A 27329-nucleotide genomic window follows, 5' to 3' on the forward strand; every position below is an offset into this window, starting at 1 on the left:
ATGAAATAAAAAAAAGTAAAAGGAACAAGGAGAATTATAGTGTGCAGAAGGCTGCGAATAGTTGACGCTTTAACTCAATCACTTTTCGCAAAGAAATTTTCTTCTCTCACATTATTTTCACTTCTTTTATCCATTTTCATATGTATTGAAGTCACAATAACGAAAATATCAAATGAGCCTTTTGAACATGTGGATTAATAGTCGGTTGTAGTCAAGCATTAGCCTACTGCTAGGAACAATCCCAACGATTCTAACCTCCATTTGTATCAGCTGACTAATGAACTAATATTATTAGTGAAGATATTTTATTAGTCATGTGTAAATCTTTATGAAACAGAAGTTGGTTAACTAATAATTATTTTTATGAGTTCTAATATTATTAGCTAATATTATTAGTTAGTTTTATGAAACAGGGCCCTCGGAGTAATTTGGACACTCAATGAGACTTCTCTTATTTTTGATGCCATATTGCCAATTTATTTCCATAATATTTGTTTTTGTCCTACTTTGACTATTTTGGTTCAAGAGTTATATTAGCTAGCTTGCTGCATTCCACCATTCAAGTACTGCAATTCTGCCACAAGGTTTTCTAGGCTAGCGACTTTTCCTGGCTTTATTTACTTCAAATCGGTCTTTACTTTAGTGACACTGATTTGTTCAAAGGCATTTATGTATTGGCAGGTGAGGGTATTTCTCAGTTGAGATCATCTTGGATTAGTTTTCACTGTTGTTCTGCCTCCTCCTCACCAACCAGCAAATTGCCCATTGATTCACTAAGTACAGTACAATAAAATGATGATAAAAATACGTATTCATCATGAATGGACTTGTGTTTCGTATTCCTATGTGGCAGTCAGATACTCTATCCACTACTGTATCGTGACACATGTGGCAACATTTGTAACCTGCGGTGGCGGCTGCTGAGGCATGCTGTTAGTGGTATCTAAAATCATGAAAGTTGCAAACAGAGTTTTTGTAATTCACTTTGTTCATGTAATTCCATTTCCATACTATATTCACTTATAAAACACCACTCAGCTACACGGACATAAACAGTAAAACATGCCCGTTGTTCTGTGAAAACACACGATACTGAAGTATCATTACCAAGAAACCTGCAGCGATATTTAGTTGGTTTCGCATTGTGTTTGTCCATACACAGCACGTATCTCTATGAACTGTCTGCACGATGTTGAGGTAATCACATGGCCAGCAAAATCTCCAGATCTATCTCCAATAGGACATGTGTGTGACCAGCTAGAACGTCATCTCCATCCCAGTATCCAGGATATCAAGGACCAGTTACCACAGTTGTGGGCCAGCTTGCCTCAGGAGAGGATGCAATAGCTTTATGACACCCTTTCCAACTGAATCGGTACATGCATCCAGGTCAGAGGTGGTGCAATGTTATAAGTGGGCTCGTACTGCCAAGTTCTTTGTAAATTTGACTCAATTTTGTAATCCCTGAAATAACAATACATACCCTCTCAACATGTGAAGTTTCATTTTGTTCATCCCCTTCTAGATGCCTTAACTTTTCTTCAGGCAATGTATGATACACAATTTCTAGTATAGGAACAGGCCATTTTATCTCATTTTTCTGTATTTCAAGAAGGCTTTCTATCATTTACCACATGACCTGTTATTGCTGTCAGTTTCACGATTACACCTGCAGCATCTCATTTCTTCATAGTGTAGTGTAAGTGACCAGCAGAAACTTTAAATCTGCTGCACTGACAATGAAGGAACTTCAAAAGAATTCAATATTTTCTCTAAAAATATTTACATTTATTTCAAATAATTACATTAAGGCAGGAATAAAAGAGCCGAATATTTAACCTACACACACTTGCAAACAAGTGTCAAGTACCCCTCGCATAAGACAGAGTACTCAGCGAAAATGTAGGTCATGACAGGAAAATCATGAAAACAAGTATTCATTATTTACATACTCTTTCCCCTTCTCGTTAAAGTCTTCTTTTATGAGTACATGAAGTTTGATGTCCACTGGTGATTACATCTCATTGAACTGAAACACACACAAAAAAATAAATTATATTACAATGAGTTGAAATTTATGTATTAAATCTTTATAAGAGGGGGAAAAAAGGGCTGTTTATGTTGGTTAAGTGCTCAGTTACTGAAAAATTTACCTATTGTTTGTTCTATGTATAAAAAGTAAAATAATAACTATCACGTCACAACATAGAGAATAAGCGAGTACTGGGCAAATATCAAGTCCCTCTCTCAGCAGAAAAGTTGAAAATTGTGGTCCTCAGGTGGCCCATTTGAAATAATAATAATAATAATAATAATAATAATAATAATAATAATAATAATGTCATTAATTTCAGCCATTTCCTTCTCCAATGAGGTTGACGTCAGGAAGGGCAGCTGGTCTTAAAAGAACACTACGAAGATTCATCTCACTTATACCCGACCCCGTAGAGAAACGGGATAAGGGTTGGCCATACATACGATAATTTGATAAGATTCTTTCAAAACAAAAACTAGATATGATGAATTTTTGGGCTTGAGCTACAGAACTATTAATGTAGGACTTCTCTCTCACAGTGACCTGTCGTAGCCAGATGGCTTGCATTACAACTTTGCCTGATTAGGAGCTGTTAATAGAAGGATTTCAGCTGTGATAAGTGAGGAGATATTCAGGAAATAGGAAACACCCAGTTAAAAAGCGCCTTTACAATTTTGGTGGAAGACGGTATTATAATCAAACATCCTCAAATACTTTACTCATATTTTAATAAGTGTAGGAGAAAATAAATCACAAAACTTCGGCCAATGTTTTTCAGAAGTCAATAGGCACTGGATACTCCCCACAACGTCAACACAGCTGTGATTTCCCCAGGCTGCCCTCCCCTACAAGGCTGTGCAAAGTAGCTCAATGTGCCTTGAGATCAGTGTACTGTGACCCGAGTACAGGCAAAATGGCTTTATGACATAAAATGTGTGAGATGATTTAATTTATGGTAAGGCAAGATGTAATACAACAAGGGAACGATGAATGTATCAGGAAAGTTTTTCCAAGTGAAGACAATGAAGTAATCAGGCTTTTGTCACTGTTATTCAGACTTTCACACTAGGGCTGATTATCAAAATTATTTTGTCCTTTAAATCAATCAATCAATCAATCAATCAATCAATCAATCAATCAATCAATCAATCAATCAATCAGTGACCTCCACACTTAGGGCTACACAGTACTACCGGTCCAAATATCCCGATCCTTTATGTTAGGTTGCAACAACAACAATGATCGAAGCAGCAATTTGTTTAGAAAGGGATTTTACAAGAGGAGAATAGTGGTACTAGTCTTGCAAAATCCCTACATAAAGAAATTGCTGCAATCATGCTTGGATTATGCAACAACCGACCTTGCCTCCCCCTACCCCCTCTAGCTACAATAGATTTAAGTCTGCCACTGCTGTCTGAAAAGTCACTGAAAACCTAAAAGCATTGATTTTTTAAAATATTTCATTTTAAATTTAAAGCCAGCTGACATTTTTTTTTGCACAGATGGCTTATTCTTGTTCTGAGTGGTGGAAGATGGTATTCTAATCAAACATACTCAAATATTTTACTTGTATTTTAATTAGTGTTGGAGAAAACAAATCACAAAACTTCAGCCAATGTTTTTCAGAAGTCAAAAGGCGCTGGATTACTCCCCACAACATCAACACAGCTGTAATTTCCCCAGGCTGCTATTAATGTAGGACTTCTCTCACACAGTAACCTGCTGTAGCCATAGGGCTTGCATTACAACTTTGCCCGATTAGGAGCTGTTAACAGAAAGTTTTTAGCTGTGATAAGTTATGGTATTCCTGGCTCTTAGTGAGGAGATATTCAGGAAATAAGAAAAACCCAGTTAAAAAGTGCCTTTACAAGTTTCACTATTCTTGTTCTGACTGGTTAAACATCCCTGACCTGGCCGGGAATCGAACCTAGGGCCTCTGGGTAAGAGGCATCGCGGGGGCCTGCAGATGATTACATTATTGTTGATAAAACTCTGTCTTAATTTCTGAGATGAAACCATATCTCACCCGTTCAGTCTTCACTATGAGCATTGGTGTCATCTGGCTGCCCTCTTCTATCACCTCTTAGATGGACATACTGTACCTTATTTCAATTACACCCTGTATAGGCTAAATCAGAGGTTCTCAATCTATTATGAGTCTGCACCTCCCACTCATGGATAAAAGTTCAATGTACTCCCATGAAAAAAAACCCCTAAATGATAGGTTTAAAAAATATGAATAACTGGCTAATTATCAAGGCATATATAATTGATTATAAATCATTACTTTAAATACACATCATAAATAAGACGAGATTGTGAAATTAAATACATTTTCATAACAAAACAAGGAATTTAAGTGTTTGTGTCTGTATCAAGTATAACACAATGATAATAAAGTAACACAGGATACCTGGTTTGTATGAAAGTTTCACATAATGCTAGATTTTAGCCTAAATATAAAATTAATAAGGACGAAAAATTCGATCTTAATGTTGGAATTCAGACAATGCAAACCATTAAGTGTGGTTCCATATACACATGTTTAACTTTCGTCTGATTTATTTCCATATTTCAATTTTTCTTCATTTGTTCCCTGAAGACTGCTCGTGTAGCCCACCAAAAGTCTCGGGTGTACCCCTACAGGTACGCATACCACAGTTTGAGAACCACTGGTGTAAATCATATTGCTTATTAGTGCTTGTTGCTCTCTCCAAATGCTCCTTATTGTCCTTGGTAGTCCGCGAGGAAGAAAAACTCTGTATATGGAACAAACTTCGGGAGAGGAAAAGAAAGTTTCACACAGACCTTGCTCTGTTCCACTAGAATAAGACAGGGCAGTTCTGCTTTTGCCACTAATGTCTCAACTGTCTCCAAAATTTAATGAGGGAAATGGTCTAAAAGTAGCAAGCCAGGCTCCGGGTTTGAATCCCAGCCAGGTCAGGGATTTTTAACTACTGTAAATCTACAGACTGGTTTGAAATCCACTCAGCCCACAGAGGAGCTATCTGATGAGATAGCAACCCTGTTCTAGGAAGCCAAGAAAATGGCAGAGGATTCATCAGCTGGCCACGCATCACCGCATAATCTGCAGGCCTTTGGACTAATGCAGTGAATGTCTCCCGTTGGTGGATGATAGCATTAAGTACCAAAACTCCATAGCGCAAAAGCCCCGAAGGGCCTTGACCTACCATGCAACTTCTGCTCAGCCTGAAGGCCTGCAGATTGCGAGGTATCGTGCGGTCAGCACGATGATTCCTCTCGGCAGTTGTTCTTAGCTTTCTAGACTGGGGCCACTATTTCACCGACAGATAGCTCCTTAACTGTAATCACGTAGGTTGAGTGGACCTCAAACCACCCAGGTGCAGGTAAACATCCCTGACCTGGCCAGGAATTGAACCCAGGGCCTCTGGGTAAGAGGCAGGCACGCTACCCCTACATCGCGGGGGCCGGCAGATAACATTATTGTTGAAAAAAACTCTGTCTTAATTTTTGAGAGAAAACAATATCTCACCCGTTCAGTCTTCACCATGATCATTGGTGTCATCTGGCTTGTTTGTAGTTTTCAAGGTTGGAGAGCAAAATATCAAGGTTGCCGAAGTGGTTCTAGTTTAACGATTTATGTGAGGAAACAAAGGAAAAATAGTTTCTGCCCATCTCTGTTTGTTCTTGTCTTAAAAAATAAAATCTAGTCATAGGAACACAAATTGTTTTGAATATTGCAGTTAGTTTCTACCATTTGTTTTTTATTTACTAGTTTTTAAACATTTTGCTAATGCATCAAAGGTTTTTGGCAACACAATGATAGGGAAGTGATAGGATTGGGATGACAGCATCTATGGCCTTAAATAAGGTACAGCCCATTTGCCTGGTGTGAATATGAGAAAGTACAGAAAACCATTTTCAGGGCTGCCAACAGTGGGATTCCCACCCACCATCTCCCAAATGCAAGCTCATAGCTACATGACCCAAACTGCATGGCCAACTTGCTCGGTTACCATACTTGTGTGAGTTATCTTACGCCAGTTGTGCACTGGTACATCGAGTGCTCTTGGGCCAGCGTAACTTTGGGTCAGAGCAAAGACCTATGTGAGGTCGACAGCATGACACATGATGTGCGTGACTGCAATGGCAATGTGCAGGGCTGGCCAGCAGCTAGAGAAAAGTTTGCCATATTGTTCAGTTTACAGAAGACCTTAATAGCATAAACGTAATTTGTGAGCTACTTACAAAATTGTACAAAATTTTGTAAGAAGTTCAACCGTCAATACGGATTCAACAATGAGATTTATAGTCTGTAATTTGTGAGCTAGTTACGACCTGTTACGACTGGTAACAAAGAATTAGCAATGGTGCTTCACGCAACTCCAGTTTCATTCCTTCCATGTCCAGCAAGATGTATGTTAAGCCCTCAAGCGAGATCAACCGCACCCGCTACAAGAACATGTAAACAGCCACCATAAGAATGAAATATTGCAACTTTCTTAACTGGGGATGTCTAAAGTTTGGCTGTTGGTGGGGGAGTATGATCTTTTTAATTTCTGCATACGGCACAGCTATTTGTATCGTTATATCTTTTGCACAATTTAATATCTATATATTCAGTTTCTCAATGATGAAAATGAAGTCACAACATGGAGGTAGACACAGATGATAATCCAGCACCCATCCTGTATATTATTAGTGCTCCTTCCTTGAAACCAAACACTGAAAACATGGTTATGAAAAGGACATTGTCTTTTGCAGGTTTAGGCTTAGTTTCCACACCGTGAGAGCAATTAGTATCATTACAGCCCTTCACAATCTATGTTCTACGATAATTAGATTCTATAAGATTCTATTCAGTCAGGTCAGGAGTGATCCTGATACCGTATCCGACAGTAGACGGTACTACCTGCGACTGTCTGGCCGAGGGTTGGGCGGCCGACACCAAACCCGACAAACTAGGGGAAGACCAACAGCTACGGGTGGAGGAGTTTTCCCCTAGAAGGTTTGATGAGACCCTTGTGTAGGAAATGACACATAAATTCATCAGCTGCTGCTTTGCAGTGAGGTAGGGGACTGCCAAAGGCTAAGGGAGAATACCCCTGACAGAAAATCCCCAGCAGTGTTAGGCTTAGCAAGTCAACTGAAGGGTTATATCGATTGCTTTCAACTACAAAACGAGCCTCGGAACGCAAAGAAAATACCGGATAGACACGTCTTCTCAAACATCTGCAACGTATGATGACCGTAAGGCTGATGTTCAAGTACGATGTTCTGAGAAGAAGCCCAAAAGAAAGAGTCCTAAACACAGAATTGGAACATTAAATATCCTGACCCTGACTGGCAGAAGCGAGGAGCTGATAGATATGATGGAAAGGAGGAACCTCTGTATTCTTGGCCTGAGTGAGGCAAAGTGGAAGGGAAGAGGAACAAAAAAGCTAAGAGAAGGATACAAACTACATTGGAATGGAAATAAAACAGAAGCCAAAAATGGTGTAGGTTTTATATTAAGAGAGGACATTGATGTCATCAGTGAGGTAATATATGTTAATGAAAAAATTATTAAGTTGAACATCTCTCTTAATAAGAGTGTGCTGACAGTAGTCCAGGTGTATGCCCCACAGACTGGCTGTAACGAAGAGGAAAAAGATCAATTCCGAACTGATTTAGAAGAAGCTATAGAAAGAGAGGAAAATATCATAATAATGGGAGATCTAAATGCTCAAGTTGGATCAGACAGGCGTGGATATGAAAATGTACTAGGTCCACATGGTTATGGAGACAGGAACCCAGAAGGAGAAAGTCTTCTAGATCTATGTGTAAGGAATGGCTTGAGAATAAACAACAGTTGGTTTCAGAAGCAGCTAAGTCATAAACTAACAAGATACAGTTGGAATGGAGATACTAAAACTCTGATAGATTATTTTATATCTGACAATGAAGCAGGAAAGACCATATGTGATGTCAGAGTTATACCAAGTGAAAGCCTGGACAGTGACCACAGACTTCTCCTCGCAACAATAAAGCGCATTGAAATTTATAGACCTCAGAAATACAGGAAACCAAAAATTAAGACATGGGAGCTAAAGAAGACAGAGAAACAAGTTGAATACACAAAAAAAGTGACCAATAAATTACCATCAGATGCATTACAAGAAGGCAACATCGAGTGGACTAGATTCAAAGAAAGCATTGTCGGAGCTGCATTAGAAGTTTGTGGTAAAACTAATAGCAAAATGAAGGGAAAAGAAACTCCTTGGTGGAACGATCGGGTGAAGATTGCTGTGAAAGTGAAAAATGAAACCAGGAAAGCCAGAGACAAAGAAATGCAAAAAGGAAGTCAAAGGAACGAATCTAGAGTAAACGAACTGCAGCAGAAATACAGAGATCAGAAGTTACAAGTAAAGAAAATTGTGACCGAAGAAAAACAGAAAGCTTGGACTGATTTCACAGATAAACTAGAGCAAGACAGCAAAGCTAATTCTAAACTACTTTACCGAACAATACGAAATATAAGAAGAGACAATGAATACATAACAGCAATCGAGGAGGCAGATGGTAACATAGTTAGGGAGGAGACAGAAATAAGGAAGATCATGAAATCCTATTTTGATAATTTATACAACAGTACTGGGAAAGACTCCAATGATGTAACCACGCAGGTCAGTTTAAGCTGCAATGATGAGCCTGACCAAGAGAGTCCGCCAACATGGAAGGAAGTAGAGACGGCCCTTAATAGTATGCCCAAAGAAAGATCTACAGGATTTGATGAAGTCAGTGCAGATATGATCAAAGCAACTGGTGCAATAGGAATACAGTGGCTTCATAGAGTAATTAATGCAATATGGAAGGATAGGAAAGTCCCAGATAATTGGAAAAAGGGAATAATAATACCTCTCTTCAAAAAAGGAAGCCGAAAGAAATGTAGCAATTATAGAGGGATCACTTTATTGTCTCATGGTTTGAAAATATTTGAGAAAATACTTGAAAAAAGGCTAAGGAAAATAATAGAACCACAACTACAGGAAGAACAATATGGATTCAGAGAACACTGATCAACTACCGATCTCATATTTGCACTTAGAATACTGTTAGAAAAGCATTGGGAGAAGGGCAAAGACTTAACACTAGTGTTTTTGGATCTCGAAAAAGCATTTGATAGTGTTCCAAGGAAGACTATATGGGAATGTTTAAGAAAGAAGAATGTACCCAAAGGGCTTGTCCAGAAAGTTAAAATGCTTTACGAAGACTGCTGCAGTTGCGTACAGATAGGAAACGGTAATTCTGATTGGTTCCAAACCACTAAAGGAGTGCAACAAGGCCGTGCCCTTTCACCATTACTTTTTATCACTGTCATGGATGAAGTCATGAAAGAAATTAAGCAGAAGAACAATATGGACATATTTGCATTTGCAAATGATGTAGTAATTTGGGGAAATACAGAGAAGGAAGTCCAAGAGAGGCTGAAGAAGAAAGGAAAAATAATGCTGGAAGGTACACAACTGGAAACAGTAGACCAATATAAATATCTTGGGTGCATCATTTCAAGTGATAACAGAATACAGCATGAGATTAACAACCGCATTCAAAAATCAGCTCAGTTTTACCATCAAGTTCGGAACCTCCTCTGGAACGAACAAGTTCCCTTAAGATCAAAGCAGATTCTATTCCAACCATACTTCACCCCCATAATAACATATGGCCTAGAAACCTGCACAACAACCCAACAAGTGGACAGCAAACTACAAGCCGCAGAAATGAAGTTCCTACGAACTATGGTACAGAAGACAAAAAGGGACAGGGTAAGGAATGAAAGAATAAGGGAGCAAGCTGGTGTGTACCCATCCCTGAATGAAAAAGTGACAAGGGCCCGTTTGAAATGGTTTGGCCATGTCAAACGAATGGACGATGGAAGGACAGCAAAACAATGGCTACACACAGTCGTGGCCGGAAAACGACCGGTAGGAAGACCTAGGAAGAGGTGGCTGGACCAAGTGAAAGAGGACATAGAAACAAGAGGAATCAGCTGGGATGTCGTCTTGAGAGAAGAGTGGTACATGGACAGACAGAAGTGGAGAGTACTCGTAAACCACACCCGGGCAACTGGAGTGGAAAACTGATGATGAAGATTCTATTCGATTCTCTTGTCCCATTTCTCCCATACATTATTTCCCGACATCTTCTTGAGGTCAATTTTTCATCAGTTTTCCTTTGAACTCGTATAAAGCTTATTCATTATTTTTTTACTTTGCTGATGTTCCATCTTTTACATGGATGTTTTAAAACCTTTCTTCTAAAATGCGGTTGGATCTCCATTAATATCAGATTGTGGTCCGTGTCCACATCTGAACCTGAGGAGTTCTTACATCATTTAGCTTGGTTACAATAGCTGTCTTTTATTATTATATAATCTATCTGGTATCTTGTTGCCTACTCTACTGTATGGTAAAGTATAGCCTTGGAAACAGGAATCTTTTTTTTTTTTTTTTTTTTTCTTTTTTTTTTTTGCTAGGGGCTTTACGTCGCACCGACACAGATAGGTCTTATGGCGACGATGGGATAGGGAAGGCCTAGGAGTTGGAAGGAAGCGGCCGTGGCCTTAATTAAGGTACAGCCCCAGCATTTGCCTGGTGTGAAAATGGGAAACCACGGAAAACCATTTTCAGGCCTGCCGATAGTGGGATACGAAACAGGAATCAAAAGATGTGACAGGCTAATTGAGTTCTACAAAAGTCATATGCTGTTGATTGCAGATACATCTTCTGAACAACCAAAAAGAAGAAGATACACCAGGACCATGTCAGGTAATTGTGACAATTGATTCTGAGATTCCTGTAGCTCTGACAATGTCTATAGTGCGCACATTGTATTCATATCACTTTATAACTTCCACCTTTTCTTCAAGAGTTATTGATATCCTTTGCCTTTTGGAAGCATTTTGATAATCTTTTCTTTTCTCAATAACTTTTTTAGAAACAATAAAACACAGCTTGCTAACTCAATGTTCTCTTAAATACTGACCACATGCCATCAGTCAACACTGAGACAAAGCAACACAGCTACTCTGCGCTCTCTTTGAGACTGACTACATGTTGCCTTGCAGCGCCGCACACTCGGTCATGAAACTGTCACAGGGTGATTGTGAATTTGCAACCTAACTTGTATATTTTTAAAATATTTTATATAATTATGTATTTTTTTTAATCACGTTATACCAAAAATGCACAAAGTGAGAACTCATATAACAAGGGATGACCGTACATTTAAATAGCCGATACAACTACTGTAGATCAAAGGTCTTTTATCACTTCCATACAAAATTCATCCAATCTTGCTGCTTTTCCCACTTTAATTCATTTGGCAGCAATTTCCACTTCTTCCATTGTGATTTCACTATCAGTTTCTGTCTCCTCGCATTCAGGAGTTCATCAGTAATCCTTCCATCTTTTTCTTATCTCCTCTGGTTGTGTTATTATCTCTCCTTTCCCTTTCACATGCTTTGTGTAGACTCTTTTCACTTCCTTCTTACAAGTCCATATAGCATCCTTTTACCGCTCTTCAACTCTCGTGTAAATCCTCCCCAGCTTATCTTCTCTTCTTCACTTACTACTTTCTTGCACTTCTTTTTATTTCCTGACACTTTTTCCTTTTTAATCCTATTCCATAATTTCCATACTCTCTTCTTATTTTTCACTGCTTTCTTTACCCTCACATTCCACCATGGGGTCTCTCTATCTTTTACTCTTTCAGCTATTCTGCCACAAGCACTTTCTGCACAGTTTACAAATGCCTTTCTGAACATCTCCCATTCCACTTCCACACTCTCCACCTCAGTTTTAGGTATGTGTTGTTTCATTCATTTTGGAATTTTTCTTTCACTTCCATCTTTTAATTCCATACTTTTATTTCATTTCTGTCTTACTTCTTTCAGTTCACTATTTTTCCTAGTCATTTTGCTACCACTACTGTATGTTCTCCATCTGGTACGGCTGTTACATCTACCATAACAACTGTCTACGATTTGTTATTTCTACGAAGAAGTATCAAATTAGTGTTTTCGTTCTCCTGTTTCCCATCCATATCTTGTAATCTCTCTCCTATTCTTCTTCTTCCTGAACCACATATTGCCCACAGTTAACAACCCATTTCTGATGCAAAATCTCCAACTTCTCTCCCTATTCATTCCTCTTTCCATATCCGAAATATCCAACTACTTCTTCCATTCCTTTTCTGCTGCTTCCCACTATTGCATAAAAGTCTCCCATGACAGTCACTTCTACATCCTTTATTTCTGGAATTTGTCCACATCATTTTCTTTGCATTCAATCTGGGGTGAATAGTCTTGGATGGAATCCTTTACCCAATTCTCTGTCCATAAATGTATCTTTATTATTCTATCACTTATGAAGTCCACTTTATCTACACACTCATCTACCTTGTTGGTTATAACATCCACTCAATTCTTTTATATATATATATATATATAATATAGAGAGAGAGAGAGAGAGAGAGAGAGAGAGAGAGAGAGAGAGAGAGAGAGAGAGAGAGAGAGAGAGAGAGAGAGAGAGAGAGAGAGAGAGAGAGAGAGAGAGAGAGAGAGAGAGAGAGAGAGAGAGAGAGAGAGAGAGAGAGAGAGAGAAGAGAGAGAGAGAGAGAGAGAGAGAGAGAGAGAGAGAGAGAAGAGAGAGAGAGAGAGAGAGAGAGAGAGAGAGAGAGAGAGAGAGAGAGAGAGAGAGAAGAGAGAGAGAGAGAGAGAGAGAGAGAGAGAGAGAGAGAGAGAGAGAGAGAGAGAGAGAGAGAGAGAGAGAGAGAGAGAGAGAGAGAGAGAGAGAGAGAGAGAGAGAGAGAGAGAGAGAGAGAGAGAGAGAGAGAGAGAGAGAGAGAGAGAGAGAGAGAGAGAGAGAGAGAGAGAGAGAGAGAGTGTGTGTGTGTGTGAACTTTTCCTCTCCTCTTAACCTCACTCAATCCCATCATAGCTATCTTCTCCTTTTCCAAGAAATCAATCCTCTTCTGACTTTTCAGTCAGTGAGATGAGATTGATTATTGCCACCAAGCAGCAAGATCTTGCCTCAGATCCCATAAGAGCTTCCTTGCTAGGACTCTGCCGCTGGAGAGAACACCAGAGAAAACTTGTTTTAACAGATGGAGAAAACTCACCCCCACAAGAAAAACTCCTGGCTCCGACCTACCTTACTCTGTATGGAGGTCCTCAACCGCTTAAGAGTGGGTGTCCTTCGATGCAAGACCAACCTGAAGAAATGGGGGATCCTTCCAGCAAATGCAGACACCTCGTGTGAATGTGGTGCTGAACAAAACCCAAGCCACCTACTTATCTGTCCCCTCCTGGGCAACCCATGCACATTACAAGAAACAACAAGGCCATCGCAGCTGCAGTTTTTTGGAAATGCTGACTGGACACAGAAATGAATGAATGATTGACAACCTGCATAATGTTCCCTACTGGTCGCTCATTTCTCACAGCTCCCCCAGCACAAGAACTACGCGTCATTTCCGGGAAACAACCTAGCCTTTTCTGAGGTTGACTTAGGAGGTTGACTTAGAAGTGCCATTTTCATTTTAGGCTGTTATTATAATGTGGTCGCCACTCCCAACTGCCAGCAGGTGATCAGGCTGCTCCTAACATGGAGAACAGATGCTGAACATACATCTACAAAACTAATGAGACGGCGATGGGAAAAACACAAAATTTGAGCCTGAAACGTGGAGAATATATGCAAAACAACACTTACCTTCAATCTATACAGGTTACACTTTATTTTACTATATTAATAAGCATGGAATATAGATATGTACACGTACATCTTTTGTCCACCATGTACTGTGATAATGTATAACGCACACTAGTTTGCTCAGGAAGCATTAGAGGTCTAATCCTCAATATCCTCCCTTCCTTTGTCGATCACCACAGGGACGGCCAGTACAACAGACGCGAAATGACGGTCCGATTTTGGCGATCATCTTCCACCATGCGTCTCAAGGATGCCATCTCTTTGCCACATGAGTCCAGGTCGTGTATCTTCATGCAGAAGAACCTTATCTCCTTTTCACCTGTTCATTTGGGTGGTGAAACTCATGGGAATTCCTAAGTTCAAGAATATCATTATTTTCCACCTTCTCAAGAAGTCTCGTAGTGTTTCTTCTTGATTTTTGTCTATCTTCTGGAGTTACAGTGAATGCTGGGCTCTGAAGCAGTATGTAATGTTGTTCATTGTTCAGGAAGTAGCTTGGCATTATCATATCATTACCATCTTGGATGATTAGTATCAAATTCATACAGTTTGCATATTTGCTGGGAGATCTTTAGAAGATAGGTCCAGCAGCCAATGTTGTTGCTTCCTTAGCACCACCAAGGGGTCATGTGCAGGGCTTTTTAAGGTTTAACCTACGGACGTGAAGCAACATGCTTAATAATAGACTCTTTCAGATTGTTCTAGGGAATAGAACTAGCAAGCTGAGAAGATTGCATAATGGTCTCCCTCAAGGATCAGTCTTGGCTCCTGTCCTATTCAATATGTATGTATCAGATTTGCCACCAACGAAATCTAGGAAATTTTGCTATGCTGATGATATAGCTTTAGCTACAAGTCATAGTAACCTGAAAGAAACGGAGAACATTTTAACTGATGACCTTTCCATTCTTAGTGACTATTTTTTGGAAATGGAGACTCCAACCAAACACCAGCAAAACTGAGGTGTCCTGCTTTCATCTAAATAACAAAATGGCAAACTGTACTCTCCAAGTGTCTTTTAACGGTAAGGTCCTGAGACACAATAACTACCCAAAGTACTTAGGTACAACATAGATCGGACACTCTCCTTCAGGCAACATCTAATAAATACAGCAGCAAATATTAGGAGTCGTAACAACATTCTGCAGAAGTTGTGTGGTACAACCTGGGGTGCTTCTGCAACTACCTTGAGATGTTCTGCCCTTGGTTTAGTTTTCTCTGCGGCAGAATATTATGCTCCTGTGTGGATCAACAGCTGCCATGTGAAACTTGTGGACACTCAACTCAACAACACAATGAGGATTATTTCAGGCATAATATCAACTCCTACCCACTGGCTTCCTGTCTTGAGCAACATCATGTCTCCTTCATTCCGTAGAGCACAAGCACTGTTGAGAGAATACTCCAAGATAAATGAGAACCCTGACTTGCCCATCCACTCCAATATTCCTGACCTTCAGAGGAACCGGTTGAAATCTAGACATCCGCCAGTTAAGTTCGCTCAGAAGCTCACGGAAGACAATTTCAACCCCTATGCCCAATGGAAGGAAGAATGGATCTCAAAAACAGGTGAACATCTCTGGCCTTTCTTCCCACCTAATTCAAGGTCTGATCTCCCAAGAAGAACTTGGACCATCCTTAATAGGATTTGATGTGGTCATGGAGTCTGTGTTGCGTCCCTGTATAAATGAGGAAAGATACAATCCCCCGAGTGCGACTGTGGTGCTCCTTTTCAAACCATCAAACACATTGTAAAGGAGTGTAGCAGAATAGCCTACAATGGAAATTGGTTTGATTTTCTAGAGGCCAATACAGAGGCTCTAGAATGGATAACAACTTTGGACACTAAAATATAATGTACTTACTTTCCTGTTTTTGTATATATATGCCATACGATAAATAAATAAATATCAAATTGAGAGCAGTTTCAATTTCTATTAGTAAGGTATCGAGCGTCTCTTTATCAACTTAGTCAATGTTGCTCTTACCAATACCTTTCTTAGACGGCACTTTATCGTCCTTACCATCTGCTCCCAGAACCCTCCCCACCAAGCTGCCCATGGTGCACTGAATTTGCAAGTCACACTGTGATGGCCCCACTGGTTTGTCATACAGTCTTGAAATACAGTGGCGGCTCGTGATGATAGAAATGGCTGGGGCACATTCAACATATTAGGAACACTAGGAATCAATTAAATCAATTAAATTAATCTTAAATTAATCCGCCATTGAATATATTATTCATTGTACAATTCCTCTGTATGAGCCTTTGGCTCATTGGAATTAATTATTGAAATAAATATCTATCTATCATCTACCTTCTTATTTCTTGTATATGAAACTGCGATTGTAGGTTCTGTTTTTATCTTTGAACGATTTATGCTAAGCTCTGGTCTTGGTCGGCCCATTTCTTTAGCTAATAATCTGTTTTTGTAATTAAGAGATTTTGTTTGTAAGTAGCTCACTTGATTCATTTTAAAAACACTTATGCTCGCAGAGGAATACACTCAGATACATCACACTAATCTTCACACACTTTTCAGACTTGCAATGAACATCGACACCGATGGACACGATTAATCTAACAGACGTACAAGGTAAGCACAGGTTTGCTACAAACACTACTTTTGCGTGCGTTAATAATACATATGCCGACAAGAAAGTGTAGCTGGGTGCTATCTAGTACGCTGTAGGAGAAGTAAGTTCAAAATACGAATTAGCGCTGAAGTGTCACGTCGTAGAAATACTGTGACCGGGTCAATGGAATTTGCCATTACCCCTTCCCCCCTCACAGCTCGCAGAATGAGGGGATGACGTTCAGGTATAAGAACGAGTCGGTCCCATCCGGGATTAGACCTTTACTATGTTGCCTAGTTTAGTCCAGGGCTGCTAGAACAAGAACTACCATGCTGAATCATAGCCTCTTGAACTCACTGAAGGTGGTCGTGACAGTAATCGTGCATAATGTTGTTCTGATTTTTATAATAGTTTTAATCGGTGGAGGGGCACGTGACCATGTGACCTAAAGGCAGAACCGCGCCTGTTGAAATAGTTAAGTAGAGTGGTTTCCTGTTTGAAACATCCTGGCATTATTTGAGCACATCGAGTACATTGTGGTAAGATAAATCTCACAGCAAACCGTCCAAACACCATCAGGAATTTTTTCAGTGCTAATGTCGGATACAAGCTCATGATGGACAGCTTTTTAAATTTTTTTTTTTACAAGATGTTTCATGTTCCAACAACACAGATAGGTTTTGTGGCAACGATGGGATAGGAAAGGGCTAAGAGTGGGAGGACCTGGCCGTATTCTTAATTAAGGTACAGCCACAGCATTTACCTGGTGTGAAAATGGGAAACCATGGAAAACCATCCTCAGGTGTTCAAACCCACTATCTTCCGAACATAAACTCACAGCTGCTTCTAACCGCATAGACAACTCGCTCGGTGTCGTGGAAGTGAACAGCGCAATATTGGCTTGCTGGAAGCTCTCCACTTTGGTGTAAAGAGGAACAGGATTATCTACTCCCAGGATGGCAAACAGTTTTGCAGGCTGACCTCGATTAGTAAAGTGCTTCAGTTTCTTGAGGTCTTTTGTTCCGTGGTAGTTGTAGTAAGGCCTGAGTGTCATCTCTGATGACTGCTTGCTAGGGTTGGGTACTAATGTTCCTGTTTCGGCACACTGTGCTGGTGCACAGTTATGTTCCGCTGTTCCGTACCACCGAGTGTCAGTTGTTCCGAAACATTCTCTAACGAGACTGAGACAGTGACTCGCTATCCCGTCAGAAGCGCCACTATGCACGGTTCTTCACCTACTAGCTGACTGTCTATACCGGTAGTGTGCTGCCACATGCTGGAGTGTTTTGTGTTCTGTCATATCCTCTTTGTTCTGCGAGTTCCGTTGTACTGGTAACTGGCCTTCTGTACATGCGAATAACTTAATGGGTTCTGTTTAGTTTTCAACTGTTTTTTAAGAGTTTTTCATTGAAGCCTTGTAATATACAGGGTGAACTTTAATAAAAACCGACATCTGCAGGGACTTACTTATTCCTAACTGGAAATGGAGGAAAAAATGTCCTTTGAACATGTGTCTGGAAATGCATGGTTATGACGGTAGACGGCACTGACGAATGAAATTTTCTCTGACTACTTGCAGCGTGTTTCTTCTGTTGCAGATAGTGTGATTGAAGCAGCATACTGTCGGAAGCAGAATGGTCCGGTATTCATGTCGGGAACAAGCCGAGATGGTGTTTGTGTACGGCCAAGCCAATGGAAACGGTCGAGAGGCAGCACGGCTATACCAAAACACGTACCCTCACAGACACCAACCACATCACACAACGTTTCACGCCATTTTTGGGCGTTTATGATCATGGGTCCTTTCAGACAGACGAACATGCAGGGAGGTGGTGGACTGTGCGTACACCAGATCTGGAGGAACAGGTTCTACAGGACATTGAGACAAACCCTAGTACAAGCTCCAGGCAAGTGGCCCACCAACATGGTGCAAGCCAAACTACGATTATGTGTATCCTGCATGACAACCGCTATTATCCCTATCATCTACAACGAGTGCAAGGATTATCAGCAGCGGATTTCCCTCTAAGGGAAGGATTTTGTCGATGGTTTTTGCACCAGGCCATCACAGTTATGGGATTTCTGTCACCAGTCCTCTTTACCGATGAAGCAACCTTTACCAGAAATGGCATCGCCAATCTGCATTACCTTCATCTGTGGGCTACAGAAAATCCCCGGGGAATGGTTGAAGCGTCTCACCAGCATCGGTTCAACATCAATGTTTGGGCAGGGATTCGTGGCGACCACATACTTGGACCAGTTATAATTTCACAACGCCTCAACGGAGGAACGTACCTGGACTTCCTGCAGAATACTCTGCCTGGATTGCTTGAGAATGTGCCTTTGGCAATAAGACAGGTTATGGGGTTTCTGCATGATGGAGCACCACCCCACTTCCGCATTATAGTTTGCCAACACCTCAACAACATCTTCCCCAGGCGCTGGATAGGACGCGGAGGCCCTGTTGCATGGCCTCCCAGATCACTGGACTTAAACCCCCTGGATTTTTACCTCTGGGGACATCTGAAAAGCGTTGTGTATGCTGAACCAGTTCCTGATGTGTAGACCCTTCAACAGCGTGTTCACGACGACTGTGACGCTATTCGGCGAGAGGCCAGAACGTGCGAAAGAGTGAGGCAATTCATGATACGATGTCTGAACGCATGCATTGCTGCCCATGGAGGCCACTTTGAACATCTGCTGTGATGTGGATGCGATTCGGCTATGTACTGTGTTCCGGGACTATTTGTTGTCGTTGCACGCACACTGTCCATTTCCGTACACATGTTCGTTGGATAGTTTTTCCTCCATTTCCAGTCAGGAATCAGTTCCCGCAGTTTGTCAGTTTTATTAAAGTTCACCCTGTATATGGTACGAAAGATGGTAAACTTTGCATAATGTCTCACCGGAGTCCTGTTTAGGACTTTTTTACTAGAAAAAAAAATGGACAGAGTGAAATGCAATTTATGTTCTTCCATTTTGTCTGCAAAGGGATCTTCAACCGGCACAATGACGAGACATTTCAAACTTAAACATCCCACAATTTTTATGTTCATGATCTGCTTGTATATTGTGTTTAATTTTTATCTTCATGTTTTGCTTGTACGGGTTTATTTTAATTTTCGTGATCTGCTTGTATACTGTGCATGTAAATAGAGTACTGATAACTAACAACAGTTACTTCAACTGTGCGAGTATATTTTTAATTGGTGAAAATAACATTGTGACATTTGTAAACACATCTACTGCCAGTATAATTGTGACAGGTGTATTTCAGAATGAATTAAAATATTCTTATCCTAAAAACAACATTTAGACAAGATTTCTTGGGTGCGTATTTCAGAGTTCCGACTGCTTTTTTCACGTTACATGTTATAAATCTCATTTTTGGTCCGTATTGAAAATTTACAGTTCAAAAATAATAAAGGTGTTCTTTAATCCAAATATTCAATACTTTAATTTCCACTTATAGTGGTTACATCCTCCTCTGCGAACCATGTGACCTTGCTGCGGTGGGGAGGCTTGCGTGTCGCAAGGATGCAGATAGCCGAGCCGCAGGTGCAACCATATCGGATGGGTATCTGTTGAGAGACCAGACTAACGAATGGTTCATCGAAAGGGGGGTAGCAGCCTTTCGGTAGTTGCAAGGGGGGCAGTCTAGATGATTGACTGATATGGCCTTGTAATAATACTCAACATGGCTTAGCTGTGTTGATACTGCTACACGGCTGAAAGCAACGGGAAACTACAGCCGTAACTAACTCCCAAGGACATGCAGCTCTCTCAGTATGAATGATGTACTGATGATGGCTTCCTCCCGGGTAAAATATTCCGGAGGTAAACTAGTCCCCCATTCGGATCTCCGGGTGGGGACTACACGAGAGGGGGCGATCATCAGGAAGATGGATACTGACATTCTGCGAGTCGGAGCGTGGAATGTTAGAAGTTTGAATCGTTGTGGTAGGTTAGAGAATCTGAAAAGGGAGATGGATAGGCTAAAGTTAGATGTAGTTGGTATAAGTGAAGTACGTTGGCAGGAAGAAGATGAGTTTTGGTCAGGCGACTACTGAATTATCAACACAAAATCAAACAGGGGAAATGCAGGAGTTGGTTTAATAATTAATAAGAAAATAGGGCAGCGGGTAAGCTACTATGACCAGCATAGTGAAAGAATTATTGCTGTCAAGATAGACACCAAACCAATGCCAACCACAATAGTGCAGGTCTATATGCCTACTAGTTCAGCGGATGATGAAGAAATCGAAAGAATATATGAGGAGATAGAAGATTTAATACAATATGTCAAAGGTGACGAGAATCTAATTGTGATGGGTCACTGGAATGCAGTGGTAGGCCAAGGAAGAGAAGGTAGTACAGTAGGAGAATATGGATTGGGACAAAGGAACGAAAGAGGAAGTCGGCTGGTTGAATTCTGCACTGATCATAATTTAGTCCTTGCCAATACTTGGTTCAAACACCACAAACGACGGCTGTATATGTGGACGAGACCTGGAGACACTGGAAGGTATCAAATAGACTTCATTATGATTAGGCAGAGATTCAGAAACCAGGTGTTGGATGCAAAACTTTCCCAGGAGCAGACGTGGACTCTGACCACAACTTGTTGGTCATGAAATGCCATCTGAAGTTGAAGAAATTGAAGAAAGGAAAGAATGCAAAAAGATGGGATCTAGACAAGTTGAAAGAAAATAGTGTGAGAGATTGTTTCAAGGAAAATGTTGCACAAGGATTAAATGAAAAGGCTGAAGGAAACACTATACAGGAAGAGTGGAGAGTCATGAAAAATGAAGTCAGTAGGGCTGCTGAAGAAATGTTAGGAAGGAAGAAAAGATCAACTAAGAATCAGTGGATAACTCAGGAGATACTAGACCTGATTGCTGAACGACGAAAATACAAGAATGTTAGAAATGAAGAGGGCAGGAAAGAATACAGGCGATTAAAGAATCAAGTGGATAGAAAGTGCAAGGTAGCTAAGGAAGAATGGCTGAAGGAGAAGTGCAAGGATGTCGAAGGCTGTATGGTCCTGGGAAAGGTAGATACTGCATACAGGAAAATCAAAGAAACCTTTGGAGAAAGGAAATCTAGGTGTATGAATATTAAGAGCTCAGATGGAAAGTCACTTGTAGGGAAAAAAGACAAAGCAGAAAGATGGCAGGAGCATATCCAACAGTTGTATCAAGGTAAAGATGTAGATAATTTGGTTCTGGAACATGAAGAGGCTGTTGATGCTGATGAAATGGGAAACCCAATTTTGAGGCCAAAGTTTGACAGAGCTGTGAGTGACCTCAATAGGAACAAGGCACCTGGAATTGATGACATTCCCTCTAAATTACTGACTGCCTTAGGAGAAACCAGCATGGCAAGGTTATTTCATTTAGTGTGCAAGATGTATGAGACAGGAGAAGTCCCATCCGATTTTTGGAAGAATGTTGTTATATCTATTCCCAAGAAAGCCGGTGCTGACAGGTGTGAAAACTACCGCACCATTAGTTTAGTATCTCATGCCTGCAAAATTTTAACACGTATTATTTACAGAAGAATGGAAAAACAAGTTGAAGCTGAGTTGGGAGAAGATCAATTTGGCTTCAGAAGAAATGTAGGAACACGTGAAGCAATCCTGACTTTACGTCTGATCTTAGAGGATCGAATCAAGAAGGACAAGCCCACGTACATGGCATTCGTATATCTAGAAAAGGCATTCGATAATGTTGATTGGACCAAGCTATTTATGATTCTGAAAATGATAGGGATCAGATACCGAGAACGAAGAATTATCTATAATCTGTATAAAAATCAGTCTGCAGTGATAAGAATTGAGGGCTTTGAAAAAGAAGCAGCAATCCAGAAAGGAGTGAGGCAAGGCTGCAGTTTGTCCCCTCTGCTTTTCAATGTTTACATAGAACAGGCAGTAAAGGAATTCAAAGAGAAATTTGGAAAGGGAATCACAGTCCAAGGAGAGGAAATCAAAACCTTGAGATTTGCTGATGATATTGTTATTTTTTTTATCTGAGACTGCAGAAGATCTCGAGAAGTTGCTGAATGGTATGGATGAAGTCTTGGGTAAGGAGTACAAGATGAAAATAAATAAGTCCAAAACAAAAGTAATGGAGTGCAGTTGAACGAAGGCAGGTGATGCAGGAAATATTAAATTAGGAAATGAAGTCTTAAAGGAAGTAGATGAATATTGTTACTTGGGTAGTAAAATAACTAACGATGGCAAAAGTAAGGAGGACATAAAATGCAGACTAGCACAAGCAAGGAAGAGCTTTCTTAAGAAAAGAAATTTGCTCACTTCAAACATTGATATCGGAATTAGAAAGATGTTTTTGAAGACTTTCGTGTGGAGTGTGGCATTGTATGGAAGTGAAACATGGATGATAACTAGCTCAGAAAGAAAGAGAATAGAAGCTTTTGAAATGTGGTGTTACAGAAGAATGCTGAAGGTGAGATGGATAGATCGAATCACGAATGAAGAGATACTGAATCGAATTGCTGAGAGGAGATCGATTTGGCTAAATTTGACGAGAAGAAGAGATATAATGATAGGACATAATTTAAGACACCCAGGACTTGTTCAGTTGGTTTTTGAAGCAAGTGTAGGTGGTAAGAACGGTAGGGGTAGACCAAGGTATGAATATGACAAGCAGATTAGAGCAGATGTAGGATGCAATAGTTACGTAGAAATGAAAAGGTTAGCACATGATAGGGTGGCATGGAGAGCTGCATCAAACCAGTCTATGGACTGATGACTCAAACAACAACAGTGGTTACATAAACAGACTCAGTTAAATGGGACATGTTTCGCCCTCAATTTAGGGCATCTTCAGCCTAAAAACAATCTTCAAGGGTACACCTTATATTAATAAGGATGATAAAAGTTTAGCCAGTTACTAAAATTCAGTACATAAAAATGTGAAAAATGATGCATTATACAAACATGTTAATGGAAACACTGTCAATGATTAAACCATAAACTATTTTGTCAGAGACTAGAACTTATTCCGTTAAAAATTCTAATTAAAATGGTTCATATTATAATACGAGACTCAGAGCCAACAGAAGGGCGGCTACCAACGCAACAGTAGATAGCAAATGACAGCTTTCAACAAACATAGAACATTTTCCAATATCTACTGACATTTCCTGACAAGGTCTCAGACAATAATATTGCCTACCGGCGCTAAGGGCCCTTTCTGCAATAATTAAACTGATGTTTCAGTTTCACCTTATGCTCACGATTACATCAGCGGCCTTGAACGTGTTGTATTTATGACATTCATTTTTGTGCTTGTGTTTCACGCCCTCATGTCGTTGGCATTATGTCATTGTCACTTTGGTATTCCACTAACAATTTTAATGAACCATTTTAATTGGAATTTTGAACGGAATAAGTTTTAGTCTCTGACAAAATAGTTTATGGTTAAATCATTGACAGTGTTTCCATTAACATGTTTGTATAATGTATCATTTTTCACATTTTTATGTACTGAATTTTAATACCTGGCTAAACTTTTAGCTTCCATTATTAATATAAGGTGTACTCTTGAAGATTGTTTTTAGGCTGAAGATGCCCTAAATTGAGGGTGAAACATGTCCAATTTAACTGATAGTCTGTTTATGTAACCACTATAAGTGGAAATTAAAGTATTGAATAGGTGGATTAAAGAACACCTTTATTATTTTTGAATTGCTCTTTCACGTGCCATGAAGTTTTATCCTGGCCCTAATTACTCACAATACAGGTCAATACATTCAACTGATGAAAATATCCTTGGATTAGTTACTTTTAAACACCTGTACTGCCACTGTAACCATGTTATGTGTATTCCATACTGACTGAAAAAAATCTTCACCTAAAAGCAGCCTTTAAACGTGATTATTTGGCGCGAATTTCAGCGTTCTGACTGTTTCTTCACGTTCTGTGCAGCTTTATGCCAAGTGCTGGCACACTGTACTGAAACACTCCACCTCAAGCTCCTAATTTTTTGGAACAATTGACTGTTCCGGTCTGCCCAACCCTACTGCTTGCTGGAACATGCGGAATTGATTAACGAGGAAAATATTTCATACAAAAAGTTAGACCCAAGCTCATAACGAGTGATGGCAGTTTTCTTGTGGGATGAGCCGTCGGTCACAATCCTCATCAGTCTCTCTTTCTTATCATCATGGTGGGGAATGTACAAAATGTCCTCTGTAGGTTCTTCTGTGTGAATTCTTTTAACATGTCCTTTAACACTGCAGTCCATGGTGATGCTTCTTGCATGTCTCTTGTTCTGTAACTGCTAAGTACTTCAGCATGTCAAACCTAATTTAGGATAAAACAAAATTTAGAAATTACCTCAAACAAAAAACATTTAATATTTTCTTATTGTCAATGTAGGAATGCTGTGAACGAAGGAGTCTAAGTCTTCATACCTTCTGCTCTCCGTGTCCACCAGTGCATGGATATTTCAGAGTTTTGGCAGCAAAATTGCACTGAATACATGTAATACACCACTATTACCTTTACTCTATACAGATTACACTTTATTTTACTATATTAATAAGCAAGGATTATAGAAATATACATCTACACCTTTCATCCACCAGGTTTGTGGCAATGCCTAACACAGATTAGTTCAGGAACACTACATGTCCAATCCTCAATATGCAGTGCTGGCCTCTTGCAAAAAAAAAAAAAAAGTTTGAGCGATGCAATTAATCAGTAGTTTGCGTGAGTAATTGGCTTGTCGCTGCTTGTTTATTATTTCTTATTACAGGACACTTCTTTTCTTTATTTTTTAAAAACTTCCTTCTGTCCTGGTTTCAGTGTCTTTTGAAGTTCTTAAAAAAAATTCAACCAATTTTATGGCATTAGTCAGTCATATAGAACATTTTGACAATTGTTAGGCTGAATTTATATCCCTTCTCCTTAATTAATTTACTCTTTGAAATGTCAATGCTGTCAAAAACAGAAAGATACGGTTAAGATTTTAGTTCATATTAAAAATTTTCCATTTGTTGATAAGTGCAGAAAAACCAATTCACAGGCCTAGATAAACATGTCAAAACTGTACAAATTCTTGACATGATATACATACATCTTCATGCCTTTCAGGTTCAGTCTCGATGAATTAACTAAGTGCCTCCGCGATCTACCATTATGCAGTTCTGTAGTCTTGTTTAGTGCCACACTTCTTACCTTTAAATCAACACAAACAGAGTCTAACCATTGTCATTTTGGTGTGCCTCTGCTTCTCCTACCTTCTATAGAAAAGTCTCTTGTCCTCCTCCATTTTTTCCACATGACTCCACCAGGGCAGCAGGGCATCCATTCATTTACGAGTCAACCTTTTTTCTGCACTGTGAGTACGTTTCTGCCATTGTTCCCACATGTTTGCACCAGCAATCATTTGTGTTACTTTCACACCTGTTACTTTCAACTTATGAATAAGATATCATCCTGAGTCCACTCATATTTCTTAGGCCAAAGTGCTTACTACATTCCAAGTGAAGCGAATCCCTCCCTGTCATTTCATACCATTCAATACATTATCTAAGAAAATTCTGATCAATAAGCTTGTCTAACTCCTTTAATTTTTAAATCAAATAAATCTATCAATTTATGCCAGAGAGAGAGAGAGAGAGAGAGAGAGAGAGAGAGAGAGAGAGAAATTGCACTAAAATAGAGTTTTTGTTTCAAGTTCCTTACCAAATCTTCTGCATCAATATTTTCATTTTGGGCTGTCTGAGACACATATTCTTCAATCTTCATAAGCTTTTGCGCTTCATCTGAAGAAATGGAACTCTCTGGATTTTCCTCAGAAGTGATCAGTCCCAGCTCATCTAGAAAATTAAAACTATATAAAGTAACTAGATACAGACAGTAAGTAATAACTTAACATGCTGAAGTTAATCTAAACATTGATTGACAGAAAAATGCTTAGTTAAGATTCAGACCAATTGAGAAATATGAATAGGAAATAATTTGTTATTACCTAATACAATAAATGTAAAAAACACTGAACTGATTGATGTAATTTACAAGCAAAATCTTCTGTGGAATGCAATGGTCAATATTATAAAGAAAGGAATATAACAAAAATTGCACTAAAAATAAAGATTGTTTTTGTTTGCATCAAATACGCCATTTGAAAGGAAAATGAATGCAACTGATATGTCAAACAACTACACAAAGTGTCTAAAACTGTTTTGACTGTTTTAGACTGTTCAAGTTTTGACTAGGCTGCTACGGTAATCTGTAGACCAGCCAGTGTCCCAATGCCAAGAGCTGGGTAGCGGAAAATAACCCGACACCCTATGGGAACTAATGGCTCAGGGCAGATGAGCTTCTTTACAAAAGTGAAGTTCTCTCCGTGAAGTAAATACCATTGGAATCCTTCAGGTAATGTATGATTTCCAGTGAAGTGGCTACCAATAGGCATGGCATAGGGCAGAAGCTTCGGAAAGCTAAAACAGTCATAAGTGCTAACCACATAATGGCTAAACTATGATACTGCAATGCAAAATGGCAGGGGAACCCACTGCATTATCAATCCCATGAGAATCATGCGTGATGTTATCAAGCACTGAGCCTTGGATGTTGTCACACAATCCAGGTGACAGATGTATGAAAATGAGGAAACTTGGAATTAAGAGAGTCAGAATTCCTTGCAAAGATAGGAGTAATCCAACAGATTGTGAATATCAGAACACCTGAAGAAATTTGGGACACATTCAGAAACTCTGCAATAACAGCATAACAACAAAATGATCGAACAACACAAACAAATTGTTAAAAAGGAAGCCATCTTTCCATCCCCCTGTGGGTGGGGGCGGTAGAATAACACCCACGGTATCCCCTGCCTGTCATAAGAGGCAACTAAAAGGGGCCCCTGGGGCCCTTAGCTGAGTCCTGGCATTGCTTCCTCTTACTTGTGCCAGGCTCCTCACTTTCATCTATCCTATCCGACCTCCCTTGG

The 27329-nt window shown here is 39.8% G+C and overlaps 1 protein-coding gene across 1 annotated transcript in view; it reads right to left on the minus strand.

The window, feature by feature from the left end:
• Nucleotides 1-1775: 1775 nt before the first annotated feature.
• Nucleotides 1776-27329, minus strand: part of Ku80 — a 222945-nt gene continuing 197391 nt past the window's right edge. The window contains exons 14-15 of the mRNA XM_067153029.2: nucleotides 26060-26193; nucleotides 1776-2029 (exon numbers count right to left, since the gene is read on the minus strand). Of these exons, the coding sequence (XP_067009130.2) occupies nucleotides 2015-2029; nucleotides 26060-26193 (149 nt within the window). The 3' untranslated portion in view covers nucleotides 1776-2014. The remainder of the gene's footprint in view (nucleotides 2030-26059; nucleotides 26194-27329) is intronic.

This window comes from Anabrus simplex, chromosome 8 (genome assembly GCF_040414725.1).
Source record: "Anabrus simplex isolate iqAnaSimp1 chromosome 8, ASM4041472v1, whole genome shotgun sequence".
Taxonomy (NCBI): Eukaryota; Metazoa; Arthropoda; class Insecta; order Orthoptera; family Tettigoniidae; genus Anabrus; species Anabrus simplex.